Source organism: Haemaphysalis longicornis, unplaced genomic scaffold (assembly GCF_048455015.1).
Source record: "Haemaphysalis longicornis isolate Haplotype H1 unplaced genomic scaffold, Haemaphysalis longicornis Haplotype H1 scaffold_2, whole genome shotgun sequence".
Classification (NCBI taxonomy): Eukaryota; Metazoa; Arthropoda; class Arachnida; order Ixodida; family Ixodidae; genus Haemaphysalis; species Haemaphysalis longicornis.
In genome coordinates, this window is record NW_027526295.1 from 239,476,206 (window position 1) to 239,500,861 (window position 24,656).

At 45.7% G+C, this 24,656-nt stretch overlaps 1 protein-coding gene across 2 annotated transcripts; it reads right to left on the reverse strand.

Moving 5' to 3' along the window:
- Positions 1 to 1,531: 1,531 nt before the first annotated feature.
- On the reverse strand, positions 1,532 to 24,372 carry Uvrag (UV-resistance associated gene). 2 transcript variants are annotated; one of them, XM_077699877.1, is made up of 14 exons: positions 23,960 to 24,372; positions 23,672 to 23,786; positions 23,544 to 23,578; positions 23,374 to 23,437; positions 20,515 to 20,618; positions 20,028 to 20,117; positions 17,897 to 17,997; positions 14,679 to 14,911; positions 13,541 to 13,713; positions 12,209 to 12,272; positions 9,912 to 10,077; positions 8,210 to 8,288; positions 6,775 to 6,863; positions 1,532 to 3,286 (listed from the first exon to the last, which is right to left on the reverse strand). In XM_077699877.1, exons 1-14 carry the CDS (start codon positions 24,026 to 24,028, stop codon positions 2,647 to 2,649), a joined length of 2,022 nt encoding a protein of 673 aa, XP_077556003.1. In that variant the 5' UTR covers positions 24,029 to 24,372; the 3' UTR covers positions 1,532 to 2,646. The 2 variants fall into 2 exon arrangements, with proteins under 2 accessions (XP_077556003.1, XP_077556002.1); XM_077699876.1 differs by having other exon boundaries at positions 17,897 to 18,000.
- Between the last annotated feature and the right edge of the window lie 284 nt (positions 24,373 to 24,656).

Here is a 24,656-nt window from a genome sequence, read left to right on the forward strand (position 1 = left end):
TTTTTATAAAGGGAAACACCTCACTAACAAACCAGTTGGGCCATTTTGTTCTCCCACATGCATAGGGAAATGTTCCAGCAAAAAACCACGCCATTGCAGACGCCCGTGTGTTACTTTTAAACAACCGCAGAACAAGACCCCGCATACAAAACTTCAGCGCAGGGTAGAATTTCAAAAAAATTGTTTACAGCAACTCACTGTTGACAGCAACACACTGTTGCAACATCCTCATCAATGCCATCTTACGGCTACCAGCTGGCCACTGGACAAATAATTTCTTGTCCTTGGCAGCGCGTTTAGAGGATTAGCCCACTTAAAGTGCCCTCGAAAGTATCCATGGCACGTGCCACTCCCCTCCTTGCCACATATTATAAGGTATCGCCACCATGAGGAGGTCAGCCTTAGGTTTTTCGTTACTAACAATGCCATCAAGCTCCCTCAGGCCTTCATCAATAGTGGTCTGCAAGCTTCAACGTTGCTCCTGGAAGAAAAAAGAGCGAGCTAAGCCTAGACCTCTGTATGCTTGTCTGTGTATGCTTAGTATTGAACCAGTGAGCTTCTTTGCACAGTGACTTCACACATCTTTCATTGCATGGGACTTGCTGTTTTTTGCACCTTAACGCCAATATATTAAAAACAAAGCTTTGTTGAGTCTTTTGAAATGACGACCCTGATTGTGTGCCAAGGGAAGATATTCCATGGTACGCATTCATTGTTCATGTAGAGATTGTTCTGGACAAACAGGCTCGCAATTCAGTAAATTTTTAGCCCTGAAGACATGCAGTCACTGTGGATAGACATCGCCAAATTGGCGAGGAACACAGCACAAGGGGAATGCACTTTTCTGGCGAAAAATTGCATGCACATTGGCTGAAAGAACTTGGAACATGGCCTACACACACTGGAGGCTTTATTACGGTAAAGTAATCAGACGAGTTCTATAACAAACTTCAGTGTCCTTTTAAAGCATCTAAATGTGGTATACAAGTGACGGAAGCATTTGTCGTAAGCTTAGACACAACTACAATCTTCTTCCCCATGTCCATTTTTTTGGCGGTTTTTGTACTACTTACGATGACACAAACTTAATTTATTATATTTATTAAAAAAACACTATCTGAATTTTTGAAGCACTGCTTACATAATACACAGACTCGTTGCACCAAGTCTTTGCTGCAGTTTGTATTAACAACCTACCTTTACTGCAAATCACGCCAACAATTATTCAACAACTAGCCCAATTTTTGAAGTAACTCCTTGTACTTGTGAACTGTATTTGGCTTTGCAGTGTTCCACAGATGAAACCACTAAGCCCAATTTGATTTTCCTTCATATTAATAATAGCATCTTTACTATAGGAGCAGCACATTGCATGATCTTTACTATAGGAGTAGCACATTGCATGATGGTCACTCAATAGTACCTCTAAACCACTCATCGCCTTAGTTCCGCTACATGACAAGTTGTGTGTCCCCTCCACCAGATTTTAATTTCAGTGCAGCTTTTGTAAGTATCAAACTGACAGTGGAACTTTGTGGCAACAGTTTATTGGCTTTTACATTCACCTTTCAACTGCATGTCACATGTTCAAAGCTCACAAAAGTTTAAATGAGAGACAACACTGTTTTAGAACAGGTTGGCAAAACAGCAGAGCTTTTACTCAAATCGAAACGTTCCATCACTTGATGCAATTAGCCGATTTGTTATTTACTGGTCCTTGATAGCATGTAAAGCTCATGTAACTTAGTCAAAAGCTACATGCACAGCTTGTCCAACTTTAATCTCAGCTTTTCAGGAAACAAAAATCAATATACGCGCATCTTATATATAATTTCTGACTAGCATGAGTGATTACTTTACCTTTACAAGCAGAGCTTTTGTGCCTGAGCACCCATAATAGAAAAGGGCAAAGACATATCACATGAATCTACCTCGTATGGTGAATGCCTGGTACGAACGAATGTCATCTTTGCCATCACTACTATGCAACAATTCACTTCGACTCAACAAAAGAATCGCCGGTGAAATCACAGTTCAACATATCATATGTGCACGCCTCTCAATAATGTGGAATTAACAAGGTTGTGTACATAAACAATCTGAAAAAAGGTTAATACTCAAAAGCAAACAATGGCCTAAATAATATAACGTTATCTGGAGAGTATGCTGGTATTAGCGTCTATCACAAATGTGCATGAGCCTACCACTGCAGCTTCACAGCTTTTAGCAAGCAGCAGTCAGATGTACTCCCTATATCGACAGCAAATAAATACCAGGCACAATCGGTGTCACTACTCGTACAACTTAGACGGACGAAACGGTTCCACGGGGAAACAAGTGTGCCTGAAACAACGGCAGTTGCTGCAGATATGTGCTCGTAAAGATTTGTGTACTGGCTAAATGGCTGTGGCAGGCTTCTTTTGGCCCTCAAAATGATACATGCCACGCACTGCCATTCGTGGCACACAGGGGCGTAAGCCTTCGCCCCCAACAAAACACGAGCATCTAGTAACGCGAGTACAACACATCCCCTCAAAGTCCGTACAGTCCGACCAAGCTGCACACGTGGAAAACGCAGGCTGTACACGAAGACTTTCACAACTCTAATCGCGTCCGTGCTTGCTTCAAAAACACAAAAGTGAGAGGCTAAGGTTTTGGGCCCAGTCCGTTGGACGACGACACCGTCGAGTACGTCCTAAAGCTGCGCACTACTGTGGCCAGCTGCTCCGTCCGTGCCGTGAGGTCAGCGTCAAACAGCGTGTCCACAGCCACTTCCACCACGCCGTCGCCACTGTTGAGCGAGCCGCTCTCCTCCGTCGCGTCATAGACGACGGGCGGCACGGGCAGCAGCTGGTCGGCCACTGCCTGCCGCTCCTTGAGGGTCGTGCGGGCCTCAAACTCTCTCAGGTTGGGCTCGCTCAGGCGGTAGCTGCTCTGCAGGCTGGGGAACCCGAGGGGGAGGAGGAGCGGGGCGCTCCGTGAGTCCTCCGACTCGGCCACTCCGCCCTGAAGGCTGTCCAGGCCCTTGTCGAGGGAGCTGCTCAATTTCTGCACCGGGGCAGAGGTGGCAGACGTTTCAGCCTCCTCGCCACCAAGTGGCGGCCCTTCCTCGCACTTGAACATGTGCTCCATGTCGGCGGCCTGCATCGCGGGGGGCGACAGCACGTCGTCCGACGACGGCTGGTCTTGGGTGGAGCCGAGATTGTTGTTGTTGTTTTTGATGGGACCACCGGGAAGGGAAGAGGCCGGGACGGACACCGGGGCACTGCTTGGCTGGTTGTTGCTCCTGCAAACACAGAGGAGATCCAGGATTGGGAAGGAACGCTAAGTCGTAGCAAACTGAAGTGTCCTTCAGCAGCGAAAGACACAGGATACTATCGTTTATGGTAACAAGATCAAAAGTATACTAAAGGCAAACTACGAAATCGTTTTAGCACACCACTGCTCACTGCTCCTTTTACAACAGCTTGTTCAGCCCCCACTCAGCACCTGCTCAGCAGAAAAAAGCGCTTCCTTTGCCTGGAAGTTCATCATTGAAGGCAAGTAGTTCCCTCCTGATTTCCCTTTTGCTTCTTGTGACATAGTTTGATGTCAGAAATCATGTGCAAGGCACCACTGCTGTCCAGGGCAGTCATAAAGGCTACCCACCATAAATGCCCAGATGCAATGCCGCACATTTTGAAGTGTCTATGTTAATGCTCCGTACCCCATGCCTCCTAACATGACTTGCCAAGCCACTTCAAAAACTTACGTCATCACAAATCACGGCACAGAAAATTGTCGGAGCTGGCGGTTTTGTCGTTTTATACCTCACAGAAGATTCGTTGCACCATCCACTGGCTTACCTTATGCCAAAATTGGGCACATTATTCTATAAATGGAGGCTAACTTGTTGCCTTCACTGCCTTTTCAAAATGGAAGGAAGTGAAGGGGGGCAGAGCTACTACAGACATGGAATCAGGAATGGGCTATCCTAATATTTAGAGTTTCACGACTGAATTGCTGCAAGTAGTATGAACTAATGTCAAGTTTGTTGCAGAGAAATTCATGTAACTACTTGTAGGTGAGCACAATCAGGGCACCAAGTGCCTCAACAATTTACATTCACATAAACAAGGCACAGAAAGCACTAAACTAATGATGCGAGGGCATTATTACTAGAGCTCCTGCTACATTAATGCCCCATTTGCCAGATAATCTCAGTCAACCCAAAAGGTTCAAGCATCATTTCTTGGCTCATTTTTAAAACAAAGTCACAGCAGCTAATTGAACAGTCAACCTTCATACTGGGTATCATCCGACTCCCCTTTCACACTGTTTGCATGCATGCCCACGGACTGTCTGCAAGAAAGACAGCAATCTCACAACATGAGAGAAGGGCAGATGGTTCGTAACAGCTCTCAATCTCACAAATTCTTAAAATGCTAGCAGTGTGCCAGCCTTTTAAAGGAGTACTGACACGAAATTTTTATGTTACGTTTTTTTCGCTGCTATGCGTGCTTACCAGCCCACTAATCATAGAATGACAGATTAGACGGTCGAGCGCAGCGTAAACATTCATTTACGACGTCGTTTATTCGTGCCAGTTTCGGTTTCGACAAAAAAATGCCGAGCGGCCGCCATGACAGCATGTATCACATGGCGTCACCATTCTTGCCGTATCGCTGCCTCTCTGGAAGCGCGCGCGAGTGAGCGCACGCGCGCGCCCAGACCGGCCGAGGTCTTCGCCGTCCCCACAGGCCCGGGCAGCATGACGTCAGTCCCAAAACCATGACGTGTACACACGCCCGAGCAGCGCGCGCCAACCACAGCCAGCGCGTCGGCTTCGTCACGGGAGCCCCGACGTCGACAGTTTGGGGCACGTAGCAGATGATGTCACGTCGACCCGCTCTGGCCTTTCTCGTGCGGGCGAAGATTAAAATGGATTTTAAATATGTTTCGCTGAACGGTTGCTGTTGAAACTTGCTGGGAGATATCTCCTGATAAAAAGGAAGCGTTTTACATAGTTATCTCAGCTTTGAAATTTCGTGTCAGTACTCCTTTAAGACGGCATTCGCAAGAACGAGATTCTTGATGGTAACTGGCTCTGTCCGTGAACACTGATGAATGATTCATTTCCACAATGATTGCACAGAGCCGAAAGGAACTGTTAATCGATATAACCTGTGAAAGTAATTACTCTACAGCACACACGAAGAGTTGAAGTTGCTGTGTTTATTGTGGCAGCCGCAACCATCCGCAACAATGCTTTGAGAACTTCACACCATCGTACGGTTCCAGTTGAAATGCATGGTTTCCCCTCACCATTTGCCAGTACGTCCTAGATCTGTCAACTAAACCTATGCTTAGCCGGTGCAGAATTAAGGTGATCCAAAGTAACACACACCGTGGCATGCTCTCACTGTCTTAGCTTTGCCTGACACTATTGTAACGATGGGTAGCGTATGTCATCACAAAACACCTACAAAATCCTGCACTACTATCCTAGCATCACATCTGCAGCCCCCCCCCCAATTGCTAGCACCTTGTTATGGCAGTTGCCATGGTTATAGTCCTACAGGAAGCTGGGCGTTTTCAATTCCCGCCATTCACACACCAGCTGTGGGCACCGCAAACGGGTTACTTAGCTCTGGTCACATGCGCAGGTTTCAATTCCTCTTATCATGCTTTTCCACTTTGTTGTTGTTGTAATATGTATTTATTAATCCTATATGTACTCCGTGCCTTGACCTTTGTCATCGCCAGAGGGGGAGATGGGGTAAGGGAGTTGGAGGAAAGGGGGGGGGGGGGGGGGGGGGGTGAATGTCCCGACTAAATGTGGTCCTGTACGGCGGCTTCACGAACATATACGAGGAGAGAGTCGAGTACCATCTTCCTGTGTTCTGTAGACCCTTCGGGATGGGTCCACTCCCGCAGCGTTTGAGGGCTGACTTGAGGAGGAATGAGCGCATGTGCGCGGTTTCTCTGGTCCATCAAGGCAGGGCATCTCCATAGAAGATGGTCAAGGTCAGCGCCTTGTTGGCTGTCAGGTGATTCGCAGAGTTTGCAGGTACCGTCGCCGGGGTGTAGACGAAAGCGTGCCATGATGTGCGGCGTTACGGCAGTGTTCGTCCGAATGTGTCGGAGTGTGACCGTTGCCCACCGGTTGTAGCTGGATGGGATAGGGTTATCCTCTTCGGGTAGACGAAGTCGAAGCGCTGCACGTCGCTCAGCACGTGCTTTGGCAATGGCTTCCTCGTAGTCATACCCTTCCTCTTCCGACTCGTCAGGCAGCAGCTCCAAAGATGGAGGTATCGACGCTCGGAGAGCGGGGAAGACGTTCATCGGTCGCGACGGAGGTTTCTGGCAATTATCGGGGTTGGAAAGCATCTCCTGTGCTGCCTTGTGTGCCTCCGCGTTGTACGGTACTTTTCCGCTTGGTGTTGTCAACAAAACCTGGATTGTATTTTGATACCCCTCTTGTGTTGCTCCTGTAACCCGAGTATACATGTCCCACGCAAGCCTGTTATGTGGCAATTTTATTTCTGTACCACGAACTGCACTGTGTTGCGTGGCTGCAAGTATGCAAGTTTGTATCACTCCTGCCTTGGCCACCAATAGGTGGCTGGCAGTATGCATTAAATAAATAAAAATAAACAAAAATCGGTGCATTACTCCGTCATGTGGATACCCTATAGGCAACAAGAACAAGCCAGTGAAGTCTGCAGAATTGTAACAGTGATGGACATAACAATAAAAATACAATTAAAAATGGAAATTATATGCATTGCTTACGGCTTGATGCTGTAGTACTCGTACAGTCCATAAAGGTTGTGGAGGGTGGCTCTCAGATCTTTGGTGGCCAAGTTGCAGTGACATTTCAACTTCAACAGAGAGGAAAAAGAAAAAAAGAGGACAGCGTAAGGCCTTAAACATGTGCTAAAGTAAAAACAACGGTGTATAATGATGCGGGCCGCTACTGAACAGAAAATTACAAACTTGCAGCTGTCCACTGAAGTTTGAAGACTCTCAGTGCAATAAACATTCATTCATTCAATCAACCGATCAGCAAAGATAAGCCAGTAAAAAAAATTAAGGAGCTAGCACATAAAAGGTGAGAAGTAGAGAAGCGCGAAAATGATTTTCAATTGAACAACTAATTGCAATTGAATTGCATGACAACAAATGCTTTTTGAGTCAAAGTTCGTATACCTAACCTTCAAATTATTGAACAAACAATCTAAAATGTTGCATATATATATTCTTTTTAATATTCAAAGAAGTATGGTGCTTCTCCCAACCTTTGCTGCAAGCATGCAGGCCTAATCTTTTAGTTCAAAGTTCAGACTGACTTGCACAAACCACCCTTGTAAAAACTGCCCTGCCTAAATGCCTTCTTTTCTGAAGCCTACTGGGCACATATAGGTAATCCTTGGACGGAACTACCTGCTACGTTGGCCAGTGTGCCCCACAATAGGTGCTCGCCTGCAAGTAAAGTTGGTTGCACGCTTACACCCATACTGCTGGACAGAAAGAATGCAGCTGCATAGTATTAGTGGCGCTTCCTGGTGCTTTCGCAGTGAGAGACATTGTGCCCGCCATTTGTTGCTTCTCACAAGCTTCACAACCCCCGATTACCGTGAAGATCTCTCACTCACACTCACACACACACAACTTTGCATGCATCCAGATTAAAGCTTCAAGCAGTAGCTTAGCTTCTTCATGCTTGTTTTGGGCCATAAAATTTTTTTACAAAGGCTTCCAGACAAGCTTTTCTTGTTTTTGTGTCAGTTACTGAAACTTGCCCTGGAAATTTGTTTCTGCATTTGTATTTGAGGATATCGTTTGTTTTCAAAACATTTGCTTCAATTTGAAGGACCGCTTGTATAAATGCTGATCTTTTTTTACACTGCCAGTCCAAGCAACTGCTGTTTTTCATGGTTGTCGAGGGAACATGCAAGACCTGGGCAAGCAGTTTCTGTTTTGAAGTTTTTGAGCCAACACCATCACTCCACACAAGTTTTCCTTCCAAGTAGACAGCTACACTTTTGTTCACAGCAGCAACACGCAACGGGCCGCATTTTACCATAGTATCGACTACAGGATCAAAACGCCAAATGTCCACCGAATCCACCTGCACAGATGAGCAGAATGACCGCAACACAAAACAAAATGCCGGAATGAGCCTTCTTATAATCGGCTACCGCTCGTACAAGCCAAGAACCAATACCTGGGCAATATTCCGATTCAGGAGGTAGACACTGTAGTTGAACATCATTCGGTCCTTTCCCTTTACATACAGGGGGAACCTGCCACAGGGTAATGCAAAAGGACAGAAATGAAATCAGCAGTTCTGCACAAACCGAACCTGCATTGACGCACTTTCCGGGTATCTATTTTTTATATATTCCCACTTGCAACATGCTGGATGGCACCCAATACAGTCTACACTCGTTACAGCAGATCCGGCAACAACGGACTTCCAGTTACAACAGACCATATCTGTTGGTTTGTTTGGTACCCATGCATTTTAAGTGGAATCCACGCCGCTCATAATGGACCCGGCTATAGCAGACTATCAGCTACAACAGACTAAATTTCGGGCGAAAATTGCTTTGAAGGAATGTTAATAGTGGCCTTTGCGGTGCCGGTACCCGATATACTTTTCCTTTTTTTTTTGTATATTTTGGCGAGAAAACTACTATGTCTCGACACGTTGGTGTAGAACAGGTCGTTGGCGCAGCCAAGCCAACCCAGTGCCTGTGGCCACTTTTTTTTGTGCGACTAGCAGCAGGTAGCTGATTTCACTGTCACATAAACTAAGCATTAATTAATTAATGCAGTCGAACATGGCAGAAAACAGGCCAATGTTGCCAGAAGTACGGGTCTGTTTAAAAGATGATATGATCGACCGTCAAGAACAAGGACACTGCCGAAAAACGCGACTCCGGTAAGATTGAACAACAGCGCTCCTGCATATACGTGCCCCACCCAGAGGTCGAGTCTGCCCTTGTCACAGTTTATATAATAAAGAATTCAGGCTCAGTGAAGTTCAGCATTTACTATCCCCATACATGCATCGTTCCCGTTGTGTTCGATGAAAAAGGTTAGATATGCCTCAAGCAGGGGGATGCTTCCCATCCATTATGTGTAATCTGTTGCTGGCCGTGCAGAGCCCCACTGGTCTTACTTTCGATTTCACAGCTGTCCTTCACCAGATAATTTCATATCAGCTGTTTTACTGACCAGACTAAGATCATTAAAAATGTGAAAGCTGCCTTGGGGAAACGTTAGGAAGCGGTTCGAATTGTTTCACGAACGGTTTTGGGTAAACCTGCCTCATCCCGAAGGGTTTGGAAAGAGCCTGGCTAATTCTGCTAGCCATGACTGATTTTTATAGCTGGTTAGTAATTGCTCCTAGTTAAAATGTTGCTTTATTTGCTGAGCTTAGCGTACGTACCAATGCGCTCAAACGCATGAGCTATATAGCCCTTTTCCAAGTGCCGGTGCTAAACTTCGAAAACAGCATTTGGCGATTCTTTTCCTCCACGTGAACGCTTTGCAGGGATGGTGCAGGCGTCTCACTTCACGCTCATATACCCCACCCCCGTTTAATTACTGCATACTTGGGATATAGTGGACATTTTTTTTCTGGATTAAGAGGGGCCGTTGTAACGGGCGCACACTGTATTCGACTATGCAAACCAGTACCATGCACAACACAAACATTTCGATCCCTAAGACTACTCCCTACGACTTCAGTCCCTCTGGCAACGCTCCAGGAGGCAAGAATATCTGCCACGCGCTTTGCAACACTTTCACAAGGAACGCAAGAAGCTGGCAGCAGTCCTGAGATCTCCTTTGGAACAAAGCAGCCCACAAAAGGAGAAGCAAGACAAAACCAAAAAAAAGCGAAAGGTTAGTTCACTCACTCGCGATCCTTGTCCGAGAAGTGCTCGATGAGGTTGTCCCGGACGGAGGAGGTGGTCCCGCAGTGGATGAGGGGATACCGCAGTGGCACATCCAGGAAGTGTGACATCATGAGCAGCGTGTGTGTGACGTAGCCAAGTGCAACCGAGACCGACCGGTCGTCTCGGTCTGGAGAGAGAACGTTGACCATGTTTAATGCAGGCACCCCAAAGATACGGGCACAAAAAATATGGCCGAGACACTGAGAAAAGACTCGTCACGAAGACCCGTCCCATTAATTTCCAACTGCTCCTATCCTGTATACCCTGCATTAGCTACGCGCAGTGTGTAAGAAATTACCTTAATTGTGATCTTAAAACTACACTTCTTTTCGTTGTGAGTGCCAATGTTCTCAAGACAGCCATACTTTCGTTACCGTGGAAAATTGACCGATTTTTAGGGGTCTAAAAAACATTTTTTTTTCGTGCTAAACATATTGGTTAGGCACTAATTGCAGCAACATAAAATGCAGATGCTTTACTGCCCTTTCCAACAACACCAGTTTTCAGAATGTTTTCATACATTATAGTTGCGAAAAAAATATCAAAATCAAAATTTTTGTCATTGTAGAAAATGTTAAAAAAAGGAGTGGTGTAAAACAAACCACAGATAGTAGAAAAAATTTTGAATATCCATTTTGTAGGAAGACATTTCAAAAATGCGTCCTAGAAAAAATAACGACTTGCGCTGAGCAGTTTATCAGATATTAAAAAAATGTTGCCATGCGTGGTGCCTGCGCCACGTGTTGAAGCCCAACCTCCATTTCAAAATGCACAATTTTGGGATGTTCCCTAAAAGGAATCTGGGAGTTTGACATTATCAGAGGCACCGATTTGTTTCCACATGACGGAAAAACATCTTGTCAATGACTGACTTCGCATTTACGGGCGGCACAGTATTCGGGACAAGCACTAGACGTGGAAAAATCTGCACGGAGTTGAAAACGAAACTTGGTGGTTGATGGTTGTTGACGTTCACTGTCAGTTACCTCTCAAAACATAAATTTGCGGTTTATTATCATCTTCTGACTTGCTACTGTAGCCCTGCTTGCAGGAATGAGGTGCAATGCGCTGAAATCGTGCCCTACAAACTTTCACCCAGTAGCTGTTGCACGATGACAGAGTTCAGCACTACAAGCCTCCTGCATTTCAGCACCACCTAACAGTTTTGGAAAGAAACAATACCAAACCTGTTTGAGCCTCCATTCGAATAGACAGTTCTATTAAGAAGCAACACTAGACCACCAGAGATAACCTCGTATGAAAACGAAACTGGCCGGTGAACGGCTGGCGGTATGCAAGGCCGGTTTGAAGTGCTCTCCTTGTCGGAACTGATATCTGGCGACAGGGTGTTATCTTTTGACTTGCATTAGAAGTTCTTATCGCAGAAATTGAGTCAGAGTGGGATGAAATCACGAGCGGCGCATGCTTTTTTCGAGGATCAGTAGCAGACGCTGAAGACGCCATGGCAGATGGGCTTGAAGTTGGGTAACTGCGTAGTAGCGCAAAGTAAGAATTTCACGATGCAGAAATGAAACCGAAACTGTTGTAAACTGTTTGTGAATGGTCCTGAAATACAACACGACTTCGAACAATGTGTGCAAACGTAATGAAACTACCTAAAATCATAAAGTAACTCTGAAAACACGCACTGCTTGATATTTTCAGCCGATTTCAGGGATTATCATTGTCAGACTGCAAACCTGACGATTGAAAATCACCACCATTCTGGTTCACCATTTGTACCCAGATGACAAAAGTCAAACGCTGATGCAGAGTAATTACAAGCAGCACACCTTCTACTTTGGTAGCAGTGACGTGCAATGACCACACCCCTTTTCCACACCCAGGTGATACAAATGTGTGTCAAAAATGATGTTTTTGCTACAAAAATGAAAACAAAACCGATTTTGAAAGGGCATGTTCTGAGCTAACTCCAAATAGCTTTACTTGTTCCAGAAACGCCTGGAACAAATGAAAAGGCACTCCAAAGGTATCATTCAAATTCAACGATTTTGATTGGGCGTGGTTACAGAAGAGTTAAAGACAAAACCAGGGAAGCTTGTGGAGACTATTTACTGCTTGTTGTACCATGCAACAGACTCGTGAGATTCAAAATGAGACAAATTAACTTTTTGCATGAATGAGCCCATATAGTTCCGTACCCCTCGGGGAAACCCTCACGAGGCTTTTTTAGTTATATTTTTTAATGATTTTTGAATCAACCGAACTTAGTTTCTAAAAGATAAAAGCACACATACCGTTAAAATCCTCGCTATTTGGAAGGTGCACTAGGCAGATAGTGTAGCCTTTCTTTTCTGGAAGCTGCAAATCCAAACAAAAACATCACTTTCAGTTCAACATAGCGTTTTAGTGGGCACGACAGCGAAAAGAGAGGTGTGTGTGTTTGCACACACGCATTAGGTTTTGTGATGCGTGTGTGCGTACAATAGTTTTATCTCAAGAAAGTTAAAGAAACAGCATGAAAAAGACAAGAGACAACCAGCAATGAACAAGACAGACAGACAGGGCATGTCCATCTCTGTTTCGTTTGTTCCTTTATTGTAATCTGTCCTTTTCTCACTGCTTCCTTAATCTGCTCAATAAACCAACTCGCCGAGTCTATGAATGTTACTGTACTCTACACAGCATGGTTTTAGTTCGCATACAGATTTCTGGAGAAAAGGGGTTAGTACATGCGAAATGCTGCACCTGGTAAAAAACAGCACTGAGCGACCTTGGCTTGCACTGAAAGTTTAAAGTGGTCGCCACAATGAAAGCACTGCTAACCCCATAGTATCATGCATCCTTGCTAAGCCGATCTTGGCAGTGCACTTGCTCAGGCTGAGTTTTGATAGCTGGCAACGAGGTGCGCTAGAAACACGTTACGAACGACCCTAACACCCACCCAAATAGAGAAGTCCACCCGTGAAACAGCAGAAAAAAAAAAAAAAAGTGCACCTTCTTAGTTTAGCCCCCCCTTTTTTCTTTTTTTTACATTGCATGCACATCTGCAAGCAGATTGTGCACTATTAGGTCTGCATCCTGTCGTACCTACTCGTAAAAGTTTTCGATAGGAAAAAAAAAAAAAAAGAGCATTGTTTTTTTATTTGCTTGCTGCTATCTAGTTATACAGTGGAACCATGGCCACACAACTTTCTTGGGGCTGTGTGAAAGCATCATATGATCAGGCAGTGGGTAAACGCTGCATTGGTACGTGATCTTGCGAGAAACGAGGGTTGTTTAAACCTTGGGACTAACTCTTCATTATACTTACAGAGTCCCCGCAGAAAGCATCATTTTTATATGCCACAAATAAAACAATGTCCAAATTCTGTATACAGCTTTTTTTTTTACCCCTCTTCCTCTTTTGTTCATGCACTCCCTAAACCTAGTCGAGATGCCAACCTTGTTCAAATAAAGTTTATTCACCACTACGTGTAGCTTGACAGCTATTCTCAGCTATCACATAGCTAAATCAGCAGCGGCAGTAGCAGCGCTTACTTCCAGGATGACGGAGTTTCCTCTGCCTGGGAATACTTTTAAATACACCCTGTTATCCACTAGGAGTGGCAAAGGAAAGTGGTACTCACAGGTAACACCGGGTAGATGAAGGCAAGCTCGGTGATGAGCTCTTTCTGCCTAAACAGTAGCCTCGACGTTGTTTTGAGCAAGCTCTCCCGTACTTCAAAATAGTGCCTCCGCCGCTCAACAAGCAGGCTTCGTTTCTCCACCAGTTCGGCCTTCATGCCTGCCAGCTGTCGCTCTGTTAGGGGAACAAAAAACACGTGGTGCTTGGAATTCGCTTTTGCATGCTGGAGACCCAACAGCCTTGTGGATGAGAGAGAAGGAGACAATTGGCCCCTTCACTGGCATAGCTAGGACATCATCTATTCCACATAGGTATGTGGTGGGCAGCAGGAAGCCTTTTAGAAAGACAAATGCTTGAGGAAAAATGAAAAATAGAAAGAAAGAGAAGTTTTGATTAGATTTTACAAGTGCTGTCTGGAGGACCAAATCCTACTGAGAACCCTTGTGAAGCTAAAGAAGGGTGTTCAACAAAGCTATTGTCTGTGCCCCCTAAAGCTCGTGGAAGGAGGGGGGTACTGCACGCACTGCAAGCTTGGTGGCACTAATTTCGAAGGGCTTCGAAAGAAGAGAGCAATGTCTTCCTCCTCAATAGCCCACTCTTTATAAGCAAGCTATAGTTGGCAGGTGCTTCTAGAGTTTCACCTGATAGCCGAACACAGACAGCTCTTCAGCACACAGGTGATTTCGCTCAGACCGGAGTAATGATGTTTAACAAAAACTGGGTTACTGTAAGCTGCCTGCGTTGTTTCGTTCTTGGCTAAACTATTGTTCTGCTAGTTGATCAAGCTTGGATATTATTAATCAAGCTTGCCAACGTCTATCTTCTACATTCTTTAATGTGAGTGACGTGAATTTCCTGGGCAGACGATATAAATGGCTGGTAGTTCAGAATACGATCAAGATCTCTTGGAAAATCTAGAAGCAACGAATTGCTAAAACATTTCAGTTTTAAGATTTCAATTGTTCAAGCAGGTGAAATTGAGCAAAAGCAACTATATTTTCTCTTCATGGCCCCGTTCAAGACCACGGACCAGTACTCTAGTTCAAGAAGCCAGAAACAAAGAAACAAAACAAAGCAATGAGAAAAACAGTCACACAGAGACAGATAAAAAAACAGCAAAGAGGGGGGGGGGAGGTCACCTTTGTCAGCCAGCTCCTGTTTCTTGGCTCGGCAAGCTCTCCGCTCCTTGTCCAGCTGCCAGGTGCGCTCTTCAATGACTTCCTGCAACAGGCCAAGGCGCAGCCGCACTTTCTCCTGCGCGGCCAGCCGCTCGTGCAGCTCTAGCCGCTGCTGAAGCCGCTTCTCAATGGCTCTGCGGACTCGGGACACCGACGCCTGCGTCTGTTTGATGGCCCGTTCTGTTGTCATCATTCTGCAATGAGCCAGAAGTGAAAGCAGTCGGTGAGATATGAGATGCGCTCGAATGCACTACGTAGTTCATTTCGCGCTCAGCAAACCTGAACATCGCTTGGTCGTTGTTGATAAATGCGAAATTCCTAAGAAAGCACCATCACTCATACCAATTTCTTGTTTCTGTACCCATGGTATCAACAAGTGCTGGCTGGGCAAGCTATGTAAATGCTATATAAAACAACGGGCAAGCGAATTCAGGTTTAGAATCAAGACTTCTTATGCTTAATTTTAAATAGAATTTAACTCTAAAAAAGTGCTCTGAATTTGGAACAAAAGCGTGATGGCACCGGCTAGTTGGTAATTCATGAGCTACTCAGTGCGAAAATGGACCAGGGACAACAAGAGGGACCACAAACAAGTGTTTGTTTGTAGACCCTCTTCTTATTGTCCCTGGCCCATTTTTGCGCTGTGAAGCTCTTGGAACAAAACTTGAGCACAGACATGCTATTGTGAAGTATTCGAGGTAACTTAGCATCACATAAGAATTTCTCATAAAAATTAGGACCCCATAAAAAGAGGACACCTAAGCACTTCAGAGTTGTGAATTCAGAAGCGATAATGTCCAACTAAATGCCACAGGGCACTCTGTTCCTCACAAAGCTCAAAGAGGCATGCCCATATGGTGCTTTTCCTTGAGATTTTTTGCAACAGCACACACTATGGAACACGTTGCAGTTCAGAAGCTCCTGCAGACGCTGGACGCTGCTGACACCGCCGGCCTTTTGGCTCAATGGGCAGATTAATGCTTTCACATTAAAATACGGATGCTGCAGCCCAGCATCAGGTCTGCAGACTGTGTTTAGCTGCAAAATGCTTCAACACCCATGCCACGTGAGATTAAATTTCCTTTACAACATCACAGGCTAAGAAATCACTTATTAAAAGTACTGGCCATAGGCTTTTTTTCTGTTTGCAGACACTTGCAAATGTGGAGTTGGGCTTAATCCTAGCATGACCAAAAAATTCTAGCATCTTTCATTACACACAAACATAACCTCACACTACTTGCTGTGTTTATTTAATCCTTGCACTCTCATTTATTAAAGTTACATTACTGAAACTATGTCACCCTGGAGTTCAGTTAATGAAGTTCTGGTATTTCCAAGTTACACTATGAAGTTGTATTACGAAGTTATTATGAAAGTACATTTCTGTTACATTACAGAGATTTTTTTTAAATTAAAGATTTAGCAATGCTACGGAGCAGACCTGTTATATGTGAAAACGTGTCAGGTGTGACAGTAACATGATGCAATTATAGAAACACGGTAATAGGCTGTGTCACACTTGTGCTCAAAAGAGTCTTGCGTCCACATGTGGTGAATTATAACATGCAAGCATGATTCAACCATAGCACATCGCATAAAGGCATCCATATTATAGGCCTTTTAATTGTTAGGTGGGGCCAGAATAAATTAAACAAAACAAATGAAAAGAAAAAGGGCACTTGAAATAAAAAAACGGCGAGTTGAAACGATTAAGATTTCATTCTAGTTTTCAGCACGTCTATTTATGACAACTGCCACAACAGCATAGTGAATGTGGATTATACCAGACATGAATTCTAACAAAAAAAATTGGTGCAGCTTGCACTAGTGGTGCAAGGCTGGAAAAACAGCAGAGCTGGCGGCCCCTCTCCCTTCGTCAGAGTCCCGGCTGTTGCACCTCACATTTATTTCCAAACTTGCCGCTGAAAAGTCTCCGTGACTGGCAGGTCCGGATCTTTTTAAAAAGTCCGCAGGCTTTCACATTTCTCCCAAAGTGGACCATGTTAGCCCGCGCTAGAACCCGCGGCAACCAGCTTCACGAACTCGGTGTCTGTAGCACAAACTAGGTGTCTGTGCTCCCCACCTCAGGCACAAACGCACGTGAACTGGCAAGGAGAACAGCATGCAAGAGATGATGCCACGAATGCAATCGCATAGAGGCTGGTTTCATAATGTAAGAGACCCAGGTTAGATACCGACCAGGGGAAGTGTTTTTTCCCATTTCATCTCTTTTCGTTTCATGCGGCACCAATCTTTTCATTGTTTTCTGTTGTGCTTAATTTGGAGGGTTAGGTTATCGCTTTTTTCGTTCTTTTATTATTTATTTCCAGCCTCTCAAGCCCATGTGTGCATTCGCCTTCTCGTCTTGTAATGAGGCGGCCTGGGAAGGCGAGATGGAATGGCTTCTGCACTCTATGGGCCCCTAAATTTGTTGCTAGGTTTATTTTTCTGCCGCTTCAAAATTAGCTCATTTGGGTCTAATACTTGTGAAAATTCCTGTCTGGCCTTTCTTTCATGTAGGTGTTGCGCACTGCGTGCCAACACAACCCTTTTTCCTTTCCAGTTGGCTGCACATGTTATTGTTCCCCACCGCTGCGAACCCCCGTACCTCTCGGGCTCTTGGGGTGGCCCAGTGGTTAGGTTGCCGGCTTCATGGCGTAAAGGTCCCGGGTTCAATTCCCGGTAACTCCCTATCCCCCCTTAACCTTGCACTGACCCAAAACATTTGGCTTTTGCTTCTGTCTGGCAACTTTGCCTCGAAGCAGCAGTGCCTGTATTTGTACTCTGTCCAGTTATGGGTCTTGTGAGTTCACAAGGTACTGGACCACCACAAAAGCCTCAGATGCCTACGTACTCCTAGACTGATTTTGATTTGGTTGTAGGGTTTAACGCGCCGACGCAACGCAGGCGATCAGATGCGCTGTAGTGGAGGGTTCCGGATTAATTTTGACCACCTGGGGATCTTTATAGTGCACCGAAATCTTGTACGCATGGACGTTTTTGCTTTTTGCCTCCATCAGAAAAGCGGCTACCGTGGCCGGGAACTGAACCCGCGACCTCGCGCTGAGCAGCACAACGCCTTAGCCACTGAGCCACCGCGGCGGGTAGGTACTCCTAGACTGAAGGCAGGGGTACCGAATCCTAGTTTCAGTGGTGGTAAATAGGCCGTTCATTACCGCTTAAGGCTGTTGACAGAGCACGAGTTCCGCATCACCGAAGGGTCGGAGTAGAGAACTTCGTAGACACTGTGCCCGGAATGGTCAAGCTTTGGTCCCTGCTGCTGAAAAGAGAGAGCGAAAAAAGGAAGATAGTTTTCGGTCGTAGCAGTACTAGAACTTGTTGAAGGAACAGAGCATAAAATACTTATAAAACCCCCAAGCATAAAACGGACAGTGTGAGGACACATTGAACACAACAAATTGAACCTCTGTTTGCTTTTGCTGTATCCTTTTAAACGGTGGAATCTTCGTAAATTTTGCAGCACTTCGCAGTAAATTTTGCTGTCACTTCTCCTTATGAAATCAGCAATGTAGCAAAAAAGAAAGCTCTTGTCCACTTAACACAAATTTTTTAGAATTTAGGATGGCAAAAAGGGAAAGCCACAGGTTGCAGAACGACCATAGTCAAACCGCACCTGAAGCTAGAGTACAGACAAAAGACGCATTTGATGCTCACACACACATTTTGTAGCACTTTTTAAAGTAGACTCTCGTTAAGGCGAACTCGGCTAAGACGAACAACACTTTTGCTCTCTCGTAACGCGCACAATGCAAAAAATGTCCCCTTAGGGCGAATTTCTGATTATACAACCAAATTTTCACGGTCCCTTTAAGTTCGTCTTAACGGGAATTTACTGTACTTCTAAACCAAAAGATAATGCTTGCCATAAAAGAAACTAAGAATTAGCAGCATTGGAAATGAAGTTGAAAATTCAGGCAGCCAAATTTCTTGCTTTGGTTAAGGTTTGACATGGCGTGAGCCCACACGATTCAGCTAGACGGGGTTGCTGTGGCTAAGCGTGTAGTTTGTACGTGTGCATTTTGGCCCTTGCAACTGCTTCAGCCTTTTCTTTTTTTGTTATGTCTGCACGACAGTCAATGTATTTGACAGCATAAATTAAGTGCAAGTAGTAGAAGGCCTGGACAGTCTTATTCTTACTAAAGTTACTATAATAGTTACCCCCCCCCCCCCAAAAAAAATTAGTTTATCCCCTTTTGAAATTACAAAAAGGTCTATAATGGCTGCCTAAATCTCTACGCATGCACTTACACTAAAACAAATAATAATCAAAGCAGCATTCATCACTGCAAACTAAATGTTTTTGTTTTCAGACACCAAAAACAGACGTGACACGAATATTACAGACTCATCAATCAACCAACTACGGCATTTATTTTGTTTTATTAACCTGAGGTTTATTAACCTGAGCTTAAAAACAATCAATTATACTGCCTTAGCTCTTTTGAAAAAATTGTATTGCCTTTTAAACACGTAACACAAGCTGCACCTTTTTTTGTAAACCGTCTCATGTGCAAGACAAGTGGCCTCTACCACTGGAGGGTTCGCCCCTTGCAAGAACATACAGTAAAAGCTCATTAATTCGAACTCTGTTAACTCACGACCTGGTCCCGACGCAGCCCTGTATATTTCAATGGGGGAGAACTCCCGATAATTCAACGCGTCAGTATCCAGAACAGTTAATTCGAACTGGGATCCCCTGGTTTCCCTCGCTCGTCGCACGCAGAAGTCGGCCTGGAGTGATTACAATGTGCTGAAAATCCAAACCAAACCCTACTTACTAGAGATGCCAAACAACAAAACAGAAAAACAACAGCGTAGTGCATGCGCTACGCAGCTGCGACAGCTTATTTCACTTCCGCAGCGGGCACCGCGCTGCCAACATCAGTGCTCTTCGAGCTCCATCAATATTACTTACGAAATCACATGCCACAAACGTGTAGCAGCGCCTAATTCGCGATAGCGAGTCTGGAGGTGGCTTCTTTGTGTTCTGCCCGCGCGGTGTTCTGCGAGGTCCATTCATTCTAGCGCCCGCTTGCTAATTCGAAGCCCGTTTCATTCGAACAATTTTATGGTCCCCTCCGAGTTCGAATTAACGACCTTTTACTGTACAACACTCAAACGTTCACCCGTATGCCTTCATGAGGCGTGCCATTTGTCTAGAATGGCGAATAGGTCAGGCCAACTAGAGTAGAAAAACATGCAAGCGGCGAAACGGTATCTCTGCATTTAACAAGCCAGTGGCATCAGCGTGTCACAGAAACCTAGAGAGCAATGAACATGCCAAACCTGCACAATGCTATCGGCAGTCCCGTAAATGCCTTCTGGCATGGCGAAAAGGAGTGTGTTGGGTAGGAACTTGCGCCCATCCTTCGGTACCTGTGAAGGAGGGAAAGAAAGCAGCAGCACAAATGAGAGAATGGCATGGCTTATGCATGAAAATCATCTGCAGTGCGGACGTATGAGAATAGGAAGTTTGGGGGTGAAGACACACCTGTTTACAAAAAAGTGCTTGAATTAAAACACAAATGCAACTTGTGAAAGGTCACCTACTCTTTCCTTGGTAAAGGCCCATCAATGCAAACATTTAACAATTTCTTTGTGCTAACACGCACAAAAAACTACGAGGACGTGCAGTGCGCATTACTTCACAGCTGCACGCCACATTAAAAACTGCAGATCACTTTAGGGGGTTTAGCAGAGAACAGAGCGAAAGAACAAGCACGCCCTGTTCCGCTCCCATACGTCCATCCAAGGTCACAAATGCCCGACATACCTGTTCACCGAGAAAAGAAAGCCCGTGAAGGTTAACGTCCCACTCTATCACACAAGTGGCGCTAGGGTCACTCTTCTTGGTCAGCCATACTCGTACCACCAATGCTGGGCCACAAGTCAAGGAGGCAAAGCAGCTTCCCAAAAAAATGCAACCACGGAAAAAAGCTCTGTGCGAACATGACTGACTGCCAACACACTGTACACATATCAGCCACTGGTTGATAGCAGCAAACTTCTGTAGTCAAGACAGACTCACATACAGTGAGAAGAATACACTGCTGGGATAGATGGTCCGTACTTCGTTATAACACAAGCGCAAATGGACAAAAACATAGAAGAGATGGGACACACACTTGCGTGCATTCTGTCTTCATGTTTTAATCTATTTGTGCTTGTCTTATAACAAAGAAAGAACATTTGAGATAAGAGTTACACTCAGGACGATTACTGCACTGGCAAACAAGTTTTTTCAAGCCTTTATGCAAGTAAGATAGTGCCAGATGATATCACTTCTAAAAAACCGCTACCTGTTTTTACTGTCCCAGCAATCAACCTGCAGTATGCAGAGAGGTAGTAAAGTTTAGCATCACAAACCATCTATGACTTCTCAGAACTCCCCCAATCCTTCATACAGCATCCAGAGTTCTGACACTTGTACATGCTAGGACAACTACATATCACGGCTTAGGTGCAGATCATGAATATACATTCCTGTGACCTTTGTGATATTATGAAATCCACGAGAACAGGCCTCAAGGTGGTAGACAGTGATAAACTTAAGGGAGCGGATATTCGGCCGGCAGCTGGCAGACCCGCACGAGCGGAAGTTTGCCGGCAGTTTCTCCTCATTGGCTTGTGGCTGCTCTCACGTGATTAGTGCCGGCATGCTGCTTGCGAACGTGCTTTGCCGGCAGACCGTTTTCATTCGCAAGCTGCCGTCGAGAGAAGAGTGCCGACCTTTTGCGCTATGATTTGCCGGCAGCTTATTCGTTTATCTAGGGCATATTCTAGCTTCACTGAAAACACGCTGTCCGGTTGTGATCTCGCCGGCAGTTTTCTGTCGCGAGCTCGCTAATTATTTGCCAGCTGTTTGGCTTAGCCACGGCACATCGATCCTCCGAGTGAAGGGTGCCGGCCTTTTGCGCCAGGATAGTTATTTGCCGGCAGCTTGGTTTAACTAACGATCATATTCTAAGTCCGCTTTCAACGCGCTGTGGCGGCACAAACAACCGGAATAACCCACCCGGTCGTGCTCTCGAGGCAGTTGTCCTTCGCGAAGAGTGCCGGCATTTTTTGTCAGAATATTTGCCGTGAGGGCACGACCCGATGGGTTATTTCGGTTATTTGCACCGCCACAGTGCGTTTAGTGGACCTTACATATGACCTTTAGTTAATTAAACCAAGCTGCCGGCAAATAGCTACCCTAGCGTAAAAGGTTGGCACCCTTCACTTGATGGAGGATCGACGTGCCGTGGCTAAAACTGTCAGCGAGACAGCGGTTTTCAGTGAAGCTAGAATATGCCCTAAAAAACGAAGCTGCCGGTAAATAGCTCATAGCTCAAAAGGCCGGCACTCCTCACCCAACGGCAGCTTGCGAAAGAAAACTGTCTGCCGGCAAAGCGCATTCTCAAGCAGCATGACGGTACTACTCATGTGACCGCCGCAAGCCAATGAGGAGACACTGCCGGCCAACTTCTGCTCGCGCGGGTCTGCCGACTGCTGGCCGAATATCCGCTCCATAAACTTAATGTGCACCAAAGCTTTAATAAAGTAGATTTAACACAAATGAAACTGCTGAAACTGAACATTTTACAGCTTTGCAGCCAAAAAATGTGCATGAGTGAAGTGCCCGTTTCTCAAGAAAAAAGTACTGTTCTTCATTGACAACATTTCCTGTTTTTTTTTTTTGTTCTCCACCTGAACAAAGTTTACTCCTCTTAGGTGAGAGCTCAGGATGGAAGAATTTACACGTGCCTGCAATGCCATGAGACTGAGCCTCATAAGCAATAACCTCTGCAATGTAAAGTTAGCCATTTTTTGCACTGCCGTATTTAAGTCGGTAGGAAGAAAGTCAACGTGGCTGGCCTAAAGCGAGGGCTTTTCACAAGCTGAGATAGCCCAAACCTCTCAGAGTTTGGTGAATCTGTTTTTTTCTGATCCCATCAGCAATGACCCTGTGGTAGGCAGTTTTCAATTGTTGATTGATTTGATTTGATTGATTGAAGGGTCTAACGCGCCGACGCAACGCAGGCGATGAGGCGCGCCGTAGTGGAGGGCTCCGGATTAATTTTGACCACCTGGGGATCTTTAACGTGCGCCGAAATCTCGTACACATGGGCGTTTTTGCTTTTCACCTCCATCAGAAAAGCGGCCGCCGCGGCCGGGAATCGAACCCGCGACCTCGTGCTTAGCAGCGGAACGCCTTAGTCACTGAGCCACCGCGGCGGGTAGTTTTCAATTGTGAAGAATTTGTGGACAAATGGGAGGAAACATGCGTGTGAAACCGCACCAGACAGGGTTGCACGTGCAGAAGGCCTTCAAAGACTACACGCTGTGAGCTACAAGTATCCAGCTGAAGCATTGCTCTACTTCATAAGCTGCAGCAATGAAGAAAACGTCACTTTTTTTAACTTAAAGATCGTTCCGCCTGTCCTCGAATCCTTCGAGTTTCGAGCATCTACTGGATAAATAAACAGTATATTTAATGCTGCACTGCCCTGTCTACAATATTCTCATTGGCTCAACAGGTCACACACACTGGCCGCCAAAAGCAACAGGTGCTCAGGGTCAGGCACCTCCGTACACGACCAAAGCCAGTTAGCAATGTCAATTGTAACGGCGAGCATTGTCAAAAGGATACATCTCGAAGAATTGTTTCTCAAGCTATTGAAGTTCGCCATCTGCAGCTGCTGCCACATGGGGTTCTGTGAGGAAGAGAAGGACGCACATTACCCACTGCAAACAATGCATTGACCTCTCTTCTACACGCAAGTGGTTTAGCGGGAAAAAAATTAAAAAGTCTGCGCTTACCAAATTATTCTCAGACACCTCACTCGTGTACATTGCTGAAAAACGAATAGCGCATGAACGCAGTTCCATAATCCTGGTAGCTTTCATAACAAAACATCCGGAGGTTAGAGAAATGCTGTTGCACTTACCAGGGTCATCACGGTTAAGGTGAATAGTGTAGAAGAGGCCAAAGTTCTCCGTCTCGGATATCTCGGACGAAACAACGTTGCGCGCAAATATTGCAGTCAAATGCCTTAGTCGCCTCTGAAAACAGAAACGCGGAGACGGACTTCAACACATGCACGGGCTTGCATTGCACGCAACGAACTCAAATACGGGCTACCAAAGCGGGAATATAGGTAGGGCTACGGGGCCAGTTAGGAAAAATGAAACTTTACCCGCAGCCCGGAAGAGACCCGAAAGTAAACATGCGTTACCTGTTGGCTCAGCAACGGAATGTGTCTTCTACGTATCCGCGTGTCGAACGTGTAGTCAGTCAACTCCATCGTGCTGCGTTCGCGGTGCCCCAGTTACGCATCTCCACACGTCAAAGCGCAATGTAAACAGCGGGCGTACGCTACCAAGACAGTTCCCCCAGCGCGCCCCAGGCCTCTGTATGGGCTACGCGTGGTTGGCGAGTGACCGCGGTGCAAGAGACAGATGGAATACCACTTTCACACGGTACTTCCAGTTTTCTGCACGCTGTGACTCGGTATTCTCAACAGTCGCAGGCAATTCCATGGGCACATTCTTGCATGGGACTTCAGTTTCCCCTAGAGCACCTCGAGCAACGGTGCCAAACATCGCACACCTCCATGAATGGCGGAACCGGATGTGTCACATGAAAAGTCCCCGTACGTACTAGAGCTGCTAGAACGCCTGTTGTAAACGACCCACCACCCGGAGGCGCCAGCTACTGCCTGTATTTTGTGGGTTATGTGGAAAGCTCGCCGCCGACCCGGGCGGTAATCGTTTTGGAGGTCATTAGCACTCGTGATTAGCACACACCTTCCGCTATAACAGCGTAGATTATCATAGATTAATTTCGTGGGTTTTGCGCCTCCTTCCACGATCTGCTACGTCGAAGCAGGCCAAAGGAGCATGCATGGAGGAAAGAGCATGCCTTGCCGTCGC